The 16,979-nt window shown below is 56.8% G+C and overlaps 6 protein-coding genes across 6 annotated transcripts; 3 read left to right on the top strand and 3 right to left on the bottom strand.

Annotated features, from left to right (window-relative positions):
• Positions 1–1,005: 1,005 nt before the first annotated feature.
• Positions 1,006–1,722, bottom strand: WHR41_02440 (uncharacterized protein; the record flags this gene model as incomplete). Its single annotated transcript, XM_069371046.1, has 1 exon — positions 1,006–1,722. One exon carries the CDS (start codon positions 1,720–1,722, stop codon positions 1,006–1,008), a length of 717 nt encoding a protein of 238 aa, XP_069231968.1.
• Positions 1,723–1,996: 274 nt separating this feature from the next.
• Positions 1,997–3,192, top strand: WHR41_02439 (uncharacterized protein; the record flags this gene model as incomplete). The annotated part of the gene is made up of 2 exons (XM_069371045.1): positions 1,997–2,045; positions 2,102–3,192. 2 exons carry the CDS (start codon positions 1,997–1,999, stop codon positions 3,190–3,192), a joined length of 1,140 nt encoding a protein of 379 aa, XP_069231752.1.
• Positions 3,193–4,106: 914 nt separating this feature from the next.
• On the top strand, positions 4,107–7,283 carry WHR41_02438 (uncharacterized protein; the record flags this gene model as incomplete). Its single annotated transcript, XM_069371044.1, has 1 exon — positions 4,107–7,283. The coding sequence occupies one exon, from the start codon at positions 4,107–4,109 to the stop codon at positions 7,281–7,283; it is 3,177 nt and encodes a 1,058-aa protein (XP_069231753.1).
• A 971-nt stretch (positions 7,284–8,254) lies between these two features.
• On the top strand, positions 8,255–8,725 carry WHR41_02437 (uncharacterized protein; the record flags this gene model as incomplete). The annotated part of the gene is made up of 1 exon (XM_069371043.1): positions 8,255–8,725. One exon carries the CDS (start codon positions 8,255–8,257, stop codon positions 8,723–8,725), a length of 471 nt encoding a protein of 156 aa, XP_069231756.1.
• A 750-nt stretch (positions 8,726–9,475) lies between these two features.
• WHR41_02436 (uncharacterized protein) lies at positions 9,476–11,302 on the bottom strand. The gene is made up of 3 exons (XM_069371042.1): positions 10,811–11,302; positions 9,980–10,752; positions 9,476–9,915 (listed from the first exon to the last, which is right to left on the bottom strand). The coding sequence occupies exons 1-3, from the start codon at positions 10,930–10,932 to the stop codon at positions 9,767–9,769; spliced, it is 1,044 nt and encodes a 347-aa protein (XP_069231757.1). The 5' UTR covers positions 10,933–11,302; the 3' UTR covers positions 9,476–9,766.
• A 2,358-nt stretch (positions 11,303–13,660) lies between these two features.
• Positions 13,661–16,746, bottom strand: WHR41_02435 (uncharacterized protein; the record flags this gene model as incomplete). Its single annotated transcript, XM_069371041.1, has 2 exons — positions 13,661–13,993; positions 14,059–16,746. 2 exons carry the CDS (start codon positions 16,744–16,746, stop codon positions 13,961–13,963), a joined length of 2,721 nt encoding a protein of 906 aa, XP_069231754.1. The 3' UTR covers positions 13,661–13,960.
• Between the last annotated feature and the right edge of the window lie 233 nt (positions 16,747–16,979).

Genomic DNA, 16,979 nt, shown 5'->3' with positions numbered 1-16,979 from the left:
TTCCCCAATCAGGCAGTCCTCATCTCAACTTCACCCTCTTCGAAAACGCCGCAACAGCGTCTATTCGCCCACGAAGTGTCAGCCAATGATATACCTGGTCTATTGTACAGCTAATGCCAGGTACGCTGGCGCCCTCTCCGCCACGAACACCCTCAGCGCCCCAGACTTGAGGACATTGCAATTAGAAGCCTGCGTGTCCGCTACGTCCCTTCCGTCGAGGCCCGGTCGATCCTTGACAAAATTAATGTGCGCAGGGCATTTCTGTGATATAGGTAGACTGCTTCATTTCTTCACTATTTCAACCTCGTGTCCACACCACGTCGAGCATTCTGTAAAGTGCACGACCTTTGGAGGTAGCACTTTTTGGGGTGATTCATTTCCACCGGCTTAGCTCTCTGAGGCTGTTCACGCCGTATTCAGCATCTCAGATGAACCATGCTCTACATCCCTTTGCCACGTGGAGCTGCAGCGCTCGGCGTTGACGCCAACCCAAGTAGGGCAAATGGCCCTCTCGGCACCAATGCCCGCCGAGACGGTATGCTACGATGTCCTAAATCAACTGCCGTCAAAACCTGCAAATTTCAGACTCGTGCTCTTAGACTCCCGTTGGCGCCAACATAGACAAGGACGCCCGCGGCTCCATACGGCCCATGAACAAGCTGCTGTGAGCTTCCTTCGGAAACACTGCAACATTGCTACCAGCAACCATTGGTTTCTCTGCCATGCTGTCCTGAGTTGTGACGTTCACGCGCGTTTTCCGGGTTGCCCAGTAGCCTAGCGTTGTCTCCGTTGTGACCGCAGAGCATATTCGACAATCAGATGGACGGCCAGGCATGTCAAATCCGCGACGTGACTGAGAGACTTCAGCGGAAAGGCGTTTGTGTCAGGCCGTAGAACGGACTCCCAGACTTTCGCCATCCAGCCATTTATGGCTTCCAGACTTGTCTCGTGGACGCCGCGATTGAGTTGTGATGAGGTTGTTCCTCTGGGCTCTTTCCATGCTGATCACCTCTCCTCACTTCGCTCTCTCTGCTCAGAAATTGAACGTCCGTTTCTTGCCGCATCACCATTCGCAACCTCTTCCACTTCACCTTCGCTTCCGGCGTCCTCGTCCTCATTCTCCATCTCCTCAAGCTCTTCTCCCAAAGCACTCTCCCTAGGCTCCAGCCTATCCTCATCTTCCAAAAACAACCTCGGATTGATCTTCGGCAGAGTCGTAGCACACACGCGAGTGTTGATCAACAAATCATCAATAAACTGGTCCATATACGTCAAAGCCCAGCCTTCCCTCGTGCGCCTCTTCAGCTTCCGCATATCGTTCAAATATGGCTCCAGTGTCTTGTAAACATCCTCATCCTTCTCCCATGCCAGCCGAATATAGAACGCCGCCAGCGCGCGCAGGTACTTGTACTCCTCCTGCTCGAGGTAGAACATGATGATCTCGCGGCCGGGGGTGATCTGCAGCAGCTTGAAGGCCAGGCACAGGAAGGGCGTGGGCTTCTGCGCGACGCCGTACGTGCCGCCGATGAAGCTCAGCTCGACCGCGCGGTCCAGCAGCGTCGCGGCGTTGAGCCCGAAGCACTGCTCTTTCCAGTAGTACGAGTCGACGATGCGGTCGCGCACGGGCTTCTCGAAGAGCTTGAGCGGGTTGTCGCCGCGGATCAGTGCGCCCGTGTAGCCTCGCTCGTCCAGCGCGCGTTTGGCGTCAGCCTGGTGCGCCATGGTTTGGAGCGCTGAGGGTGGTAGGATCCGGGATCGGTAAGGTTGGAGAGGCACTGATCGTCAGTGGCGGAATGGCAGAATCTGGGCTGGCTGGTGAAACAGGCCGACGACGACTTTCGCGGGGAAGCGGCGTTGCTCAGCCAACTCCGACACATAAATAGAAAAGTTGACAGGCCTACGCGCGGTACGTCATGGCTGATTGTGTACTTCAGGATACTCTGAGTGCAATCGCTATCCTGGAGGGTATTTCGGCCAGAAAGTGCCGCAGGGGAAAATGCTGCTCACCCAAAGTCAAGTCTCCGTGGCTATCACATCCACCATAGGTACGGTCCTAAAGGATGACGAATGTTGAGCTTCCTACTGACCGTCTGACCGCCAGTCGTAACCTTTACAGTCATCCTGTTCCTTTCTGGCTACATCCTCCAGCAAAGAACAGTCAAAGACCTTCAAGATGCCATCAAACCCAGAGTCCCACAGGCGCCGCCCTCACTCACCGTTCAAACGCCCTTCGCCGACTCGATACAGCCGTCTCGAATGTTTGGAGGTAGCATAGGCAGTCAGGGACGGGTCGCATATCAGAAATTCATGAGAACGGAAGACACAGGAACCAACGTCAACTGGAAGAGACTTGCGCACGTTCAGCTGGCGCGCACACATCACGACGTCTGCAACTCCATCATGGTGTTTGGCGAGCTTCACAGACTCAAGAGCCCTGCCCGAAAGGTGCTACTGTTCCCCAAATCATGGGCCGCCGAGAAAGAGGGAAAGGGCGCCATGAGCGACCCGTTCATGGATTCGAGTCGGAGATTGATGCGCATGGCGGCGAGAAGATATGGCGTCGAGTTGAGGCCGGTCGATCCGGTGGTGGAAAGTACGAAGGAAGGCGTGTCCAGCACGTATTCTCTGGCTAGCGCGTATGCGCTCACGGACTTCGACCGAGTGCTGAGCATAGAGACGCCCGGGCTGCTCTTGGACGCGTCGCCATTTGACGCAGTTCTGGCTTTCACAGAGAAAACGCCCTTCGCGATGCTGCAAGATACAGCTGCCGGAGATGGCGTCCATTCAGAAGATCTCTTCCTTATGGAGCCCTCGAAAACAGAGCACGCAGCTCTGAGCGAACGGATAGGATCCATGCCATCGTTCAACGACACCCGGTTCCCAGCCGCATTCCCGGACCCGCTTCTCCTCGCCTCCTCGGACAACGATAACACACTCATCCGCTCCATCGGCGTGCTCCACGAGGCGAAATCAGATTTCAACGCCACCGCCTTCCTGGACAAGGTGGCATACCTACGATTCTCAGACCCCAAACTACCCGGGCCTGAGTACGACGTGCCGTGGGCGATGAAACGTGAAGCCAGGCCGGACAACAAGGACGCGGACTGGCACTGGACGAAGTTGTACGGCGAGTTTGCGCAGAAGCGGATGGATATCTGCGGGCTTGATCTGGAGGGCTGGCACCCGGAGTGATGCGCCTTTCCTTTTGTCTTTGTATATGGATGGAGTTTGGTGTATGCGAAGATACCTGGTGCTTATACCTTACAGAGCCAACAGTCAGATGCATGTGGAGTACAGGACCTATCATCTAGTATGCACATGAGACAATGAAATAGCTTCACATTACTTACACCTTACTTTTACCTATGACTTTTTGGACTATGGCCTTTGATTGTACCCAGCTTGAAGGTCCTCAGACGTGACAGACGTGCGATCTGGGCCTTATGAGATGTCTTCCACAGACGTGGTCATGTTTGATGAATGCCTCCTAGGGCCAAGATCAATACGAGTCAACGAATCGAGAATTAGGCTCGGCCGATTGCCGCGGAATAAAGCCTCTGACGTTGGAACTGCGGGCATGACCAAGAGCTGGTCATCAGCCTCCACTTCTGGCCAGCCAAGCAACAGCAACACACGCAAGTGGTAGACGAGCTGGTCAGGAGACACAGGTACTATAGCCTCCGAGATGATATACAGGAGCCAAGTAGCGATGTTCGCGAAGACAAGACGCCGAACGTCTGTGCTTGCATGTATGTAATAGCAACAAATAGCGCCTTCACGGAGCTTTCAGGAGACGACGTCGTCGCGGAATGCCGGAGGAGAGAAACCGCGGCGCTGAAGCTCCCGTCGGCTCAGCTGCGCAGGAGGGCTTTGCTTGCTGCACGCTTCAAACAGCGCGGTCGCTCTGGGCTTTCCCGGCTTTCCGTCCTCTCCCGAGCCTCAGAGCAGTTTAGCGCCAGCATCACCGGCCGCTGCGACTTCAAGCCCATACAGCACCTTGCCCTACAGCGCCTGCCTTCACTTCCATCTCCCATCTCCCCTCCACCCCTCTCTACATCCACCAACTCGAGCTCTTGCAGCTTGTCGCATGAACGGCAACATCGAGAATGCTGCGCTCTCAGCTGTCCCAATGCAGTAAACGCGTCCTCAGCGGCCAGAGTGCCGCGAGGAGCTTCAGTAGCATCGCCCGCGGCACGCCGCGCTCTGCTCTGGTAGCAAAGAGAACGGAACTCGGCGTCACCGCATACAACAAGTGGACCTCGCAGTACCGCAACTATGCCGTCGCCGCCGAAGACACCGACAAGGGTGTCGACCCCTCGGACTCTTTTCTCTCCGGCAACACCGCAAACTATGTCGACGAGATGTACATGATGTGGAAGGAGGACCCCAAGTCCGTCCACGGCTCATGGCAAGTCTACTTCAAGAACATGGAGAGTGGCGACATGCCCATCAGCAAGGCCTTCGTCCCTCCCCCCAGCATCGTTGCCCAGCCCGCTGGTGGTGTGCCCGGCGCCAGCTTTGCCGCTGCGCCTGGCCAGGGCGCCGGCAGCGACGTCACCAACCACTTGAAGGTCCAGCTCCTCGTCCGCGCATACCAGGCCCGCGGCCACCACAAGGCCAGAATCGACCCGCTCGGCATCAGGAATGAGGCCCAGCAGCCCTTCGGCGTCGGCAAGCCCAAAGAGTTGGACCTTAAGAGCTACAACTTCACTGAGCAGGACATGGACCAGGAATTCTCTCTCGGCCCGGGTATCTTGCCCAGCTTTAAGACTGAGGGCAGGGACAAGATGACCCTGAGGGAGATTGTTGACGCTTGCGAGAGGATCTACTCTGGCAGCTACGGTATCGAGTACATCCACATTCCCGATCGCGAGCAGTGCGACTGGATCAGGCAGCGCGTTGAGGTTCCCCAGCCTTACAAGTACTCTGTCGACGAGAAGCGTCGCATCCTCGACCGCATGATCTGGTCTTCTTCTTTCGAGGCTTTCCTCGCTACCAAGTACCCCAACGACAAGCGTTTCGGTCTCGAGGGTGGCGAGTCCCTCATTCCTGGTATGAAGGCTCTGATTGACCGCTCTGTCGACTACGGTGTCAAGGACATCGTCATCGGCATGCCCCACAGAGGTCGTCTCAACGTCCTGTCCAACGTCGTCCGCAAGCCCAACGAGTCCATCTTCTCTGAGTTCGGTGGCAGCGCTGAGCCTTCCGATGAGGGCAGCGGTGATGTCAAGTACCACTTGGGCATGAACTTCGAGCGCCCCACGCCTTCCGGCAAGCGCGTGCAGCTGTCTCTTGTCGCCAACCCCTCTCACTTGGAGGCTGAGGACCCCGTTGTGCTCGGCAAGACCCGTGCCATCCTCCACTACAACAACGACGAGAAGCACGCCAACAGCGCCATGAGCGTCCTCCTTCACGGTGACGCCGCTTTCGCTGGTCAGGGTATCGTCTACGAAACCATGGGCTTCCACAACCTCCCTGGCTACCAGACTGGTGGCACCATCCACATTGTCGTCAACAACCAGATCGGTTTCACCACCGACCCGCGTTTCTCTCGCTCTACCCCTTACTGCTCTGACATCGCCAAGGCGATCGATGCTCCTATCTTCCACGTCAACGGTGACGATGTTGAGGCCCTCAACTTCGTCTGCCAGCTCGCTGCTGACTGGCGTGCCGAGTTCAAGAAGGATGTCGTTATCGACATGGTCTGCTACCGCAAGCAGGGCCACAACGAGACTGACCAGCCTTCCTTCACCCAGCCTCTGATGTACAAGCGCATCAACGAGCTGCAGCCTTCCATGGACATCTACGTTGACAAGCTTCTCAAGGAGAAGACATTCACCAAGGATGACATTGATGAGCACAAGAAGTGGGTCTGGGGCATGCTCGAGGAGTCTTTCTCGAGATCCAAGGACTACCAGCCTACCGCCAAGGAGTGGCTGACCAGCGCCTGGAACGGTTTCAAGTCTCCCAAGGAGCTTGCCACCGAGGTCCTTCCCCACCTGCCCACCGCTGTCGCTGCTGACGACCTCAAGCACATCAGCAAGGTCATTGGTGAGATGAAGGAGGACATCCACGTCCACAAGAACCTCAAGCGTATCTTGTCCAACCGCACCAAGACCGTGACCGAGGGTAAGAACATCGACATGGCCACCGCTGAGGCTCTTGCTTTCGGTTCGCTCTGCATGGAGGGCCACCACGTGCGTGTGTCTGGTCAGGATGTCGAGCGTGGTACCTTCTCCCAGCGCCACGCCGTTGTCCACGACCAGGAGTCTGAGCGCGCCTACACTCCTCTGCAGCACGTTAGCAAGGACCAGGGTACCTTCAGCATCTCCAACTCCAGCTTGTCCGAGTTCGGTGTCCTGGGCTTCGAGTACGGATACTCCCTCTCTTCGCCCACCGCCCTCGTCATCTGGGAGGCTCAATTCGGTGACTTCGCCAACAACGCTCAGTGCATCATCGATCAGTTCATCGCCTCTGGTGAGGTCAAGTGGCTCCAGCGTTCCGGTCTCGTCATGAGCATGCCTCACGGTTACGACGGCCAGGGTCCTGAGCACTCTTCCGGCCGCATGGAGCGTTTCCTGCAGCTGTGTAACGAGGACCCGCGTATCTTCCCCAGCCCTGAGGCCCTCGAGCGCCAGCACCAGGACTGCAACATGCAGATCGCCTACTGCACCACCCCCGCCAATAACTTCCACATCCTCCGTCGCCAGATGAACCGCCAGTTCCGCAAGCCTCTCATCTCTTTCTTCTCCAAGGCTCTCCTCCGTCACCCGTTGTCCCGCTCCAGCCTCGAGGACTTCACCGGCGAGAGCCACTTCAAGTGGATCATCGAGGACCCTCACCACGCCGAGGACGCCGCCTTCAAGATCGACGAGCCCGAGAAGATCAAGCGCGTCATCCTCTGTACCGGCCAGGTCTTCGCCACCCTTTTCAAGCACCGCGAGGCCAACAAGATCACCGACACCGCCATCACCCGCATCGAGCAGCTGAACCCCTTCCCCTGGGCCCAGCTCCGCGACAACCTCGACTCCTACCCCAACGCCGAGACCATCGTCTGGTGCCAGGAGGAGCCTCTGAACGCCGGCGCCTGGTCCTTCACCCAGCCCAGAATCGAGACCCTGCTCAACAACACCCAGAACCACGACAGGAAGCACGTCATGTACGCCGGCCGCAACCCCAGCGCCTCCGTCGCCACTGGTCTCAAGTCCACCCACATGAAGGAGGAGGGCGACTTGCTCGAGATGGCTTTCTCCGTCAAGCAGGACAAGCTCAAGGGCGAGTAAGTATAGAGTGTGTTGAGTAGACGCATGTTGGAAAAGGTCGCCTTCCGTAACGTACGGGAGGACGCCCTAGGACGGTACTGTAGCAGATGTCTTCTTTTTGTTTGTGTATCATGTACATAGGTTCAGGGCATTCGGCGCAAACTAAATTTCGCTTTGTTGTTATCTTGTGCTTCGTCAAAACACCGTCTATGTCGGTCATTAAGGTCTCTTGGAGCCGTCCTGTAATCTCCCGCATTCTATATCCATCAATCGCTCTCGCGCCCCATCTCGACCGCCATCGCGCCCGGCCGCCTAATCCAACCAAGTAATGCCACTTCACCACCGCCCACTACGACGAACCGCATATCCGAACCCATACTATGCCCCTTGGCACACATACATACACGTTGCATATATCCCATCCCGCTCGCAGATCGCCATGCCATGCCAGCAACGCGAAGCCGGCTAATCCCCGGGGGCGCCCGGCTTCCCTCTTCGGTCGGGTCGGGGCCAGCCGACGCTCGCTGTTCGCAAGCGCGCCAGTGCACGCGGACGCTACGAGGCGCTACGTCGATGGTGTCTCTTCGGCGCAGGGATGATTTTCTTTCACCGACTACGGGCGCTCGCCGGGGTGCGGAGAGGCGATGGACGGGGAGGTGAGGCGAGGCGAAGGCTTGGTTTGGTTTGGGAGGGTTTGCTGTCATTATTATCGTCTTTGAGGTTCAGCTTTCCTGGAGGTACATATATCTAAGTATACATCGTCAAATCTCTTTTTGGGAGCCGGACGGAGTCGACCGATTTTCTTTTTGACATATATATTGGGTGTTATTTTTTGCCCCTGATACTACGGCTACGACTACAAGCTCACTACCTGGGACGCCTTCGCTCGCTTGCTCTCGCCCACGAGCCCGATCCGCCACCAGCAGGGACTCCTCGAGGGTCTCAAAACCAAAAGAATCAAAGGACTCAACAAAGAAAAGAAAAGAAAAGCCATGCTCTCCTCGCCTCACACCAGCCTCCCAGGCCTCGACGCCACCGCCTCTGCAATCCCCTTCATCGACCCCTTCGCCGCCCACCTCTCAACCCTCCCAACCACCATCAACCCCGACGCCCTCACCCACGCCGCCCAAACCAACAACCTCCCCCTGACCCTCACCCTCCTCTCCGCCGGCGGCGACCCCTCCCCCGCCTCGCTCCCCGCCTCCCACTCCCCCCTCTTCCTCGCCGCCCGCGCGGGCCACCTGCGCGTCACGCAGCTGCTGCTGGCCGAGCGGCTGCGGCGCGGCCTGTGGGGCGAAGACCGGCACCTGAGAGACGGCAGAGTGCTGCGGGAGGCGGAGGAGCGGGGCGACGTCGAGATGGTGGTGCTGCTGACGATGGCGCCGGAGGACGTGCTGAGCGCGGAGGACATGCAGAGGGGCCGGGAGGGAGGGGGCAAGCGGGACAGCGTGCTTTCGATCTAATAAGTGGCGCTCGAGCGAGGAGGGTTTGGTTCCACTGCCTGGTCTCGGAAGCTCGTGCGGAATGTTGTCCTGGCGCGCCGTCTCCCTCGAATCTTTTGGTGGCTTTGGCTTTGGCTTTTCTCCGGGGCTGGAGGTGCCTCGTCAGCTGTTTTTCGACAGGGCGAAGCAATTCGGCTTATTTTGCGGGACGGTCACACGATGCTCTTCTCGTGCCCTAAATCGCCTGGACGTGTTGGTGAGGTAGGGTCGGGAAAAGTGCTGGAGGACGGGCTGGGCTTAGTTCCAGGGAGTCTGGAATCGTCTAGTGAAGTGAGGTGATAGGGAGGGCAGGGCAGGGAAGTGCTGGTTTCTGTCGATTTGATGGCACAGCATGTGGTGGGATGTCAGGGGGGAGGCGGAATGACGTCGCGGCACGAGTATTTCCAGTCTCCTCTCCCTTCCAGAAAGCATTGCGGATTGCTTCAGCGTTTCTTGTTGTTCAATGGCGTTATACCGGTTTCATTCACGAATACACAGGTACAGTCACAGATAAAAAGGATACAGACACCTAGAGGATCTAGGGCATAGACTATACACAATTAGACACAGGGAATTTGGGAAAGCAACCTGACTCATGATCGCCTCAGAAACGTCGAGAGAAATCATTTTTGGGCACTGTTCGCGAAAGATGTTTGGTGGGTGACTATAGTCCGCACGCCACTCGTGCAGCTGGGAGCTTCGAGGGCGGGGCTGCAGAGGGGTTGCTATCGATGGGGAGAACCTGGGGGCCTAGCATTTAATGAAGGAACTGATGTTCATTCAGCATCCTTTCAATTCATATGAACAAGAAAAATAGTTGGATTCAGCCCCACATCAGACAAAAATCCGATAGCATGCATCGCGCGCGAGCGCCCTTCCAAAGATGCAAGGCAATCCATCATCCAACACCGATCCCGCTCGAACTTCATCGTTTCGTCTGAAATCGTAAATCAAAACATCTCGTGTCTGCCCGGCCAAAAGAAACTTCCATAACAATCACGTGTGGATATCATTCTTTCTTTCTTACACGGAGATGCCGTGCTTCTTGTGAATGTCGATGACGAGCTGGACCTCGTCGTAGGAGCCGAGGAAGATGCCGCTGCGGTCGTGGATGCTCTCGGGGACGACGGTGAGCATGCGCGCCATGTTGCTGTCGACTGCTTGGCCGCCAGCTGTTGAAAGAGGAGTTAGCAAATGAATCTCAAACGTTACAGTGGCAGAAGGGTCGAGACTTACCCTGCTCAAAGATCATGGCCATGGGGCCGCACTCGTACAGAATGCGCAGCTTGCCCTTGGGCGTCTTGCTGTCGGCGGGGTAGGCGAAGATGCCGCCGTAGAGCAGGGTGCGGTAGGCGTCGGCGACCATGGAGCCGATGTAGCGGGCGGAGTAGGGCTTCTCGGCGTTCTTGATGGTGTCGCACCACTCGCGGGTGGCGACGTCCCAGTACTTGCTGTTGCCCTCGTTGCAGGAGTAGATGGAGCGCTTCTTGGGCATCCTCATGTCCGGGTGCGTGAGGATGAACTCGCCCAGGTTGTCGTCCATGGTGAAGCCGTTGACAGGGCCGCCCTTCATCGTCATGACGAGCTGCGCGGATGCGCCGTACATGGTGAAGCCGGCGGCGACGAGGTCGGTGCCGGGGCGGAGGAGGTCCTCCTTGGTGCCCTTGGCATCGTCCGAGAGCTTGTAGATGCCGAAAATAGTGCCGACAGACACACCGGCGTCCAGGTTGCTGGAGCCGTCGATCGGGTCGCAAGCCACGGCGTACTTCGCGTTAGGGCCCGCGGGGAACTCAATGGCCTCCTCTTCCTCCTCGGACACGAGAATGCGCACGCGGCCGCAGGAGCGCATGGCGGCGATGAAGAGGTCGTTGCCGATCACATCGAGCTTCTTCTGGTCATCGCCTGTGGAGTTTGCGGAGCCTGCGAGACCGGAGAGGTTGATCAAGCTGGCGCGGCGGATGTAGTAGGCAATTGACTTGAAGGAGAACTGGAGGGCGTGGCAGAGGAGGCTGTTTGGTGGTAAGTCAGTGGCTGATCGGTTTGGGGATCTCTCATTGCTAGACATACGTGAAGTCACCGGTGGCTTCCGAGTACTTGGTCTGCTCCTCATTGAGGTATCTGGTGAGGGTGACGATGTTGGTGTTGATGTTCTCCTGGCCAACGGCGCCGCTCTGCCCGTTCATAGACATGATTGTGGATGTGTGTGAGGGAGGTGGTGGGAGTGGAGTGGAGTGGATGCTGCTGGATTGTCGCAAGAGAGAGGTGTGGTTTCACAGGAGCAGGCGCGGTCAGGCTTTCAACAATTTTCTTGGGTTGTTGGCAGCGTCTCAGCGTGTGGGAGGTTAGGTCGAGATGATATCACTGAGGTGGAGTAGCAACGCTCAGTCCGGGTGACGATTCAATGTGGAGCGCGGTGAGGCGTGCCGACGTGCGCGGACGGATTTCTTGTGAGAGGCGGCGAGATGTACTTTGGGACAACAGGGTGTTCGACACGCTCGGGCGCGAGGGCAGTGGGCGCGTGAGCATCTTTATAGCTCGGCATTGTGCTCCAGACACATCCGCTCGGCCTTCCGCGAGTCTCGCACGCGGCTGTGGACAGACGGTCGGCGAGTGAGCGCGGGCGGCGAGGGGCAGCAGCGCGGGGCAGCACCGCGCTCCGCCGGAGCAGACCGGGGTGGAGCTGCCGCCGTTGCTGCCAGGCTGCGTGCCTGCCCGTTCCTGGATGATGTTGAGCGCGATCAGAAAATCCACCTGTTGCCAGCCAGCACACCGACATCACCCTGGCATCACAGTCGCTGCCAACATTTTCGAATTTTCTGCCCTACGCACTCGGTATATCCTCGTGTATCCAAATATGCACTGCCCTGCTCCGCGGACGCTGTTCCCTTGTTTTGGAGCTTTTTGCGCGGACGTCGGGCTCAGGCCCGCTCGGCATTCGACGTAGATGGTATTTCTATCACATGCGTGTGACAGGGCTAGATCGACTGACACGTTGCTCCCCACGCAACGAGCTTGGGTCTCGACTTTTACTTTTACATTGATGATCGCCTCTTGCGCTGTGACGGAATTGCAGTAGCATTGGCCAGTGCATCACGAAGACGTTGCTCCAAATACAAACCCGCATGGCAGCCATTGAGGCCATACCCGCTCGGCGGTACGCTTTGAAACACCTCGTAGCATTCTCGTCTATGTCTTGTCCTCGTGTTTACAGCCTCACATTCCGAAGATCCGGGATGCTAGAACCCGTGGAACTCCTTCAATTCTTTCTGAAACGGCACACTGCTCCAATTCTCCGCCTGCAATTCCTCGTTCCAGCCCCAGCGCAGCAAGCCGAAGCCCGCGGCTATACCAATACCAACTCCTCGGGAAATGTCGGGCAAGCAGCCAAAGCATTTGTCCATGTTTATCGTATTTACCTACGCAGACACCGACTCCTCCATTTCGCGGAGAGGCATTTGCTTATCTAGGAGAAATCCCTCTCCGTGTCGACACGAGATCCGCATAACGCCGGCTTTGCCGCACGTCTTGCGAGAATCGTCGGAGGTGTTTTGTGGAATCCCGGGTTTGCCGTTCTGTTGTCGTTGTCGTAGGAGGCGGGACTATGGCACTGTTTGGCGAGGGAGTTTTTCCGTGTCTTGTACTTTTTTCCCGCTACCCTCGTCTTACGGATTAAGCAAAACCTTGTTTTGCGCCTGGACAAATCAGTGGTCCGCAATCGAGATGCTTGCTCGAGGGCACCTCCCTCACGTTTGACCTGCTAGCCACCATTAGCTCTATATTACACACGTGAAACATTCTCTAGGTTTCCGTACACGGTAATTTCGAGCATGCTCTTATTGACCAAAGCCTGGTAAAAATCGTACCTAGCATAAACCTCAAATGCCATCATCTTATGTTATCGCCGTATGAATCACATTATATCCCCGTCTTTCTATGAGTCCATACATGTATCTACACAACGCAAGGAGGTCTGCTGTCCTTAAAAAACTATGAGAATGTACGAGACGAGGTGGATAGTATATCCTAAGACTAACAAGTTCCTGGCACCTAGGAGTTCGGACCTGTCTGTTCGAAGAAGCATCATCGCTCTTACTAAAATTGATGCTTCAATTGCTTCTTGGGTGGATTCGAATCTGCGGTAAGGCAGCTAATTCGGATCTCTCTATTCCCTAGATCGTATATTTGGACTATACTGCGGTGTTAACGTGCAAAGAGGCTGGCCTCAGTTTTGACAAAGCTTCATATTGTCATCAATGCCTGGATGTCGTCATACACGGCGTTGTACCAAAGTGGTTACTGGGTTTGACTCGAACTTTGAGGGATGTTGCCTGTTTCGAATGATTCGGCGCTGTACCTTGATTACTATACGATATCAAATGTCTTCGGACGCGTAGGTTCGAATCCTGCCAACGTCGCATTTTTGCACCTATTTTTGAGCTTCTTCCGGGTACTCAATATATATACCCCGAAATGTTTCTAGACATCCGGGGAATCTGACCTCATTTTTGTAATTCTCAATATACCACAGCTGATCCCGGCAGACCTGTGCAGTACAGCCACACGAAGATGCACAAGTCACAGAGATTTCCACGTCTGGAAATCTCCTCATGAGATTGACTGGTGCTGATGGAGTCTTGCGTCCTACGGGCGGAAAACAACGGTTTGAGAAGAAAGCGACCCGATCAATGGAAATCATACCGGAGCTAGCATCGTTTGATGATACCGGCTACGAAGAATTGGGGGTCGTACAATGTCCAGGACAAAGCCGAACACAACCACGACGTCATACTCGCCCACGAAGAGTAGACAGGGATGGCAGGTCACCCATGGGAGATGCTGCTGAACCTGGAACCTAGTTTCCCTTGATGGTAAGTGCATTGCAGAGGTGACGGATTCAAACGGCGATGACGAGCAAGATGAACATGAACAGAATGTATACAAGCGGACGATATACCTCTCAGCCGAATGCCACGGCTTGCCCCTGATCTTATGAACGGATGCGATTAACGTCGAGAAAACCGAAGTGGTATAATACGTGGAAAGGAAAACAAAAGCATAATAAACCAAAACCCGATCCAGAAGCACCAGTCCAAATGCCCCAGGGTCTCCTCATCAAGTAGTCCTTTATCCTCAGGGAAAAGTAGGTAAGTTCTAGCCAGTGACCTCCCAGACTGTCCTTATCCACATCCCTCCAAGTTGCTACGGGGTATTTGTTGTTCATTGCTGTTGTCGTCCGATATTTTGCCGTGCCTGTGGTGAAAGAAAGTCAGCCAATCGCTCTCATCCAACATCAACAATTCAGCAAAAAAACTCACCTTCATCATCTCGATCCTCGCCTTAAGATTCTGCGTCACCTCCGCCGCGCGCTTCCAACTCTCAACCCCATCCCCGCCCGCGCTCGCGTTCCTGCTCATAGACCCCTGGCTGCTGCCCGAGCCACCAACGCGACCCGCATCCTCCCCGTTCGGCGTCCCCCGCCCGCTCGACGGGTTCGACATCGGCCTCGAAGCAGCTGAGTGAAAACGCGGACTCAGCTTGCCGCCGTCGCCGCCGTGCTCGAAGTCGGGGACGTTCTCCTTACCTTCGCCGCCGGCGCCGCCACCGCCGTAGTGGTTCTCGCCGCTGTACGCGCGCGCGGGAGGCGGCATGGTGAAAGACGACCTGCCGTAGCCGCCGCGCGGCGTGGAGCCGTTGCCCATCATGCCCAGGCCGCCGGCGCCGTAGCCGGCGTCGACGGGGCTGTCGCGGCCGCTCTGCGTGCTGCGGCCGAGGCGGGTGATTTCGCGCTTGAGGCGCTCGACCTCGCGCGAGAGCGTGTTGGCGCGGTCTTCGGCTGTTTCGGCGTCGGAGCGGGCGCGCACGAGCTGGGTTTCTTTGGCTTTGATTTGCAGGACGTCGCGGGTGTGGTCTTCGATGAGCTGTGCGTTTTGGTTTTGAAGTTCGGAGATCTGGGAGGTGAGTTTCATCTTGTCGGTGCGGAGGTCGGAGGTTTGCTGGCGGACAAGGTCGATTTCGGCGCGCAGATCGTAAAGTTCTTGGCGTTCAATCGACGAAAGGGCTGACGAAGGTCCCTCTTGTCTCGGTGTAGGTGGAGGAGACGAAGGTGCGGTGGCGGGCTTCCCCAATGGTCGGCCAGCGAGGCCCCGACCTGCGGCTGCAAGACCGGGCTTGGGTACTGCGGGTGGAGGATCGTCCATTACCATACCTTGACGTTTCGACGGCGATGCGAGGCCGGATCCAGGGGCTTTCAGACCGGAACCAGGCTTCTGCAAACCGGTTCCTGGAGGCTTGACACCACCAGGAGGCCTGACGCCAGGCTTGCCTGCTGGTCTTGATGTTGGTCGGGGTGCGAGAGGCGCATCTTCTGCAGGAGGGGGGCTTGCGGCTTTCGGTGCGGGTTTCTTCACACCACCAGCCGCCGGTCTCTTCGTCCCGAGTGCAGGTTTCTTTCCAGGAGGCACGGCAGCCTTGGGTGGCGGCGCGGCCTTAGGCTTCCATTTCGCCTTGACTTCCGCTGCTTCCGAAGCCTCCTTCACCTTGTTCTTGTGAATGTCGGTCAAGCCTTCCAGGTGAGCAAGCATGTTCCTGTCGCCCATTATTTTCCAAAGCACACCCAGAATCTCGGCGCCAACATCTCTCAGGCCAGCCGTGCTCTCAGCAAGCAGCTTCTTGGCAGGCTCGGCGATTTCCTTCGTCTGCTCAGGGGTGGGTGCCTCCTTCGTTGCCTTCAAGCCGCGCACGAGGAACTTGGCCGAGTTCTCCCTGACTTGAGGGTTTTTATTCTTGAGCGCCTCCAGCACGTCAGCCATGATATCGCCTAGACCTGTCGATGCGTACACCGCGTCGCAAGCGGCACCGATAGCATCTGTGACCGACGGCTTCTTTTCCTTGAACCTTTCGAGCATTGCAGGAAGAATTTGGCTTCGGTACCTGGCGAATCCCTTCTTCAAGCCCTTTGCTAGCGCCTCAACCACATTTGCCGCCACCGTGACCACCATGATATTCGCATCTTTCATGCTCTTGGCGCAGCCGCGAATGACATCGTCGAATGAGCCCTCTTGGATGGCAGCCACGTTGACGACCGCAAAAGTCTCCTCCAATGCTTCTTTTCGGTCTTTCCATTTAGCGCTGCCGAGACGCTCATTAAAGTCGCCAGGAATCTTAGAAAGTGCATCGACCGCCTCATACTCTGGCTCGAGATCGATGGCAGCGTCCTCTTCGCCCTCGCCCCCTCCGCCAGCGTCGTCGCCGCCCGCCTCCTCAGCTTCCTCCATGGCCGCTTGTTGTGATCGCAGCAGTCGCTCTTGCTTCGGCATCGGCTCGTCTTTGATCGGCTCGAATAGCTTCTCCAGATCCGTCTGCTGCACAGGCTTCAGCTCGCCCCAGAACAAGGGCTTCATGGCCTCCCGCAGCCATCTGTACAATTCGACTGTAAGCGCCTGTGCCTCAGCACGGACGTTCTTGTCTGCATGTCCGTAGGCTTTGGGAAGCAGCTTCAAGACCGGTTTGGGCTCAACGGTCTTGCAGCCGTATGCGTGGTAGATCTCCTTCAGCGCGCCGAGGGTAGCGGTGATGATCTTGGGAAGTTTGTGGGAAACCAGGGGTAGCAGCTCCTCGATCACCGGGTCCGGCCTGTCCAGTTCGATCAAGAGCAGTAAAGCCTCGGTGGCGGCTTGTTTGGCCACAGGCCTTCCCGTCAGACCCTTCTCAACGATCGGTGTGACCGTGCTCGCACGAGTCTTCTTCGCTCCCTCAGCCCCGGCAGCGTCAAGGAAGGCATTGTAAGCATTCAGCGCCTCCTGTTGCGCCGCAACGTTCGAATCGGCTACCGCGCCCTTCCACAGTCCGCTGTCTAGGATGAACTCTCGGAGAGTCGGATCTGAGGGTTGTGCGGTCTTGAATTCTTTCGTTGCAGTCTCGTAGCCGCCCTTCCGCGCCTTCCAGTTCTTGTGCGTGAACTGTTCCGTGAGGGGTAGCTGTGCGAATTCCTCCACGTCGCCCATGGTCGCGGCGATGTCTTATTGTGCGTGGTATGCTTAGGTGACTTCCAGGTGAGGCACGATCATTGATCGAGTCGTCGGCGCAATGTTTTCGGTGAAGGGTTCTTTCTGAGATGTGAAATGACCGGGTCGGGTCGTAAGGCAATTTCGGACGAATGTGTGACTGGCAGGTCGTCGAATCGAGGTGGTTGCTATGGCGCGCAGGCCGGGTAGAAAGCGGTGTTGTTGTGCGGAGT

The sequence above is a fragment of the Cladosporium halotolerans genome (assembly GCF_011745625.1).
Source record: "Cladosporium halotolerans strain TM138-S3 chromosome Unknown Sca6, whole genome shotgun sequence".
Classification (NCBI taxonomy): Eukaryota; Fungi; Ascomycota; class Dothideomycetes; order Cladosporiales; family Cladosporiaceae; genus Cladosporium; species Cladosporium halotolerans.
This window is presented reverse-complemented; position numbering and strand designations above follow the sequence as displayed.

Bases quoted from the DNA above. Each gene is read 5' to 3' on its own strand.
- WHR41_02436 (XM_069371042.1), bottom strand. From the start codon at position 10,932: ATGTCTATGAACGGGCAGAGCGGCGCCGTTGGCCAGGAGAACATCAAC. The intron at 10,753-10,810 runs GTATGTCTAGCA...ACCACCAAACAG, and splicing joins GAAGCCACCGGTGACTTCAC to CCTCCTCTGCCACGCCCTCC. The intron at 9,916-9,979 runs GTAAGTCTCGAC...CTCTTTCAACAG, and splicing joins GGCCATGATCTTTGAGCAGG to CTGGCGGCCAAGCAGTCGAC.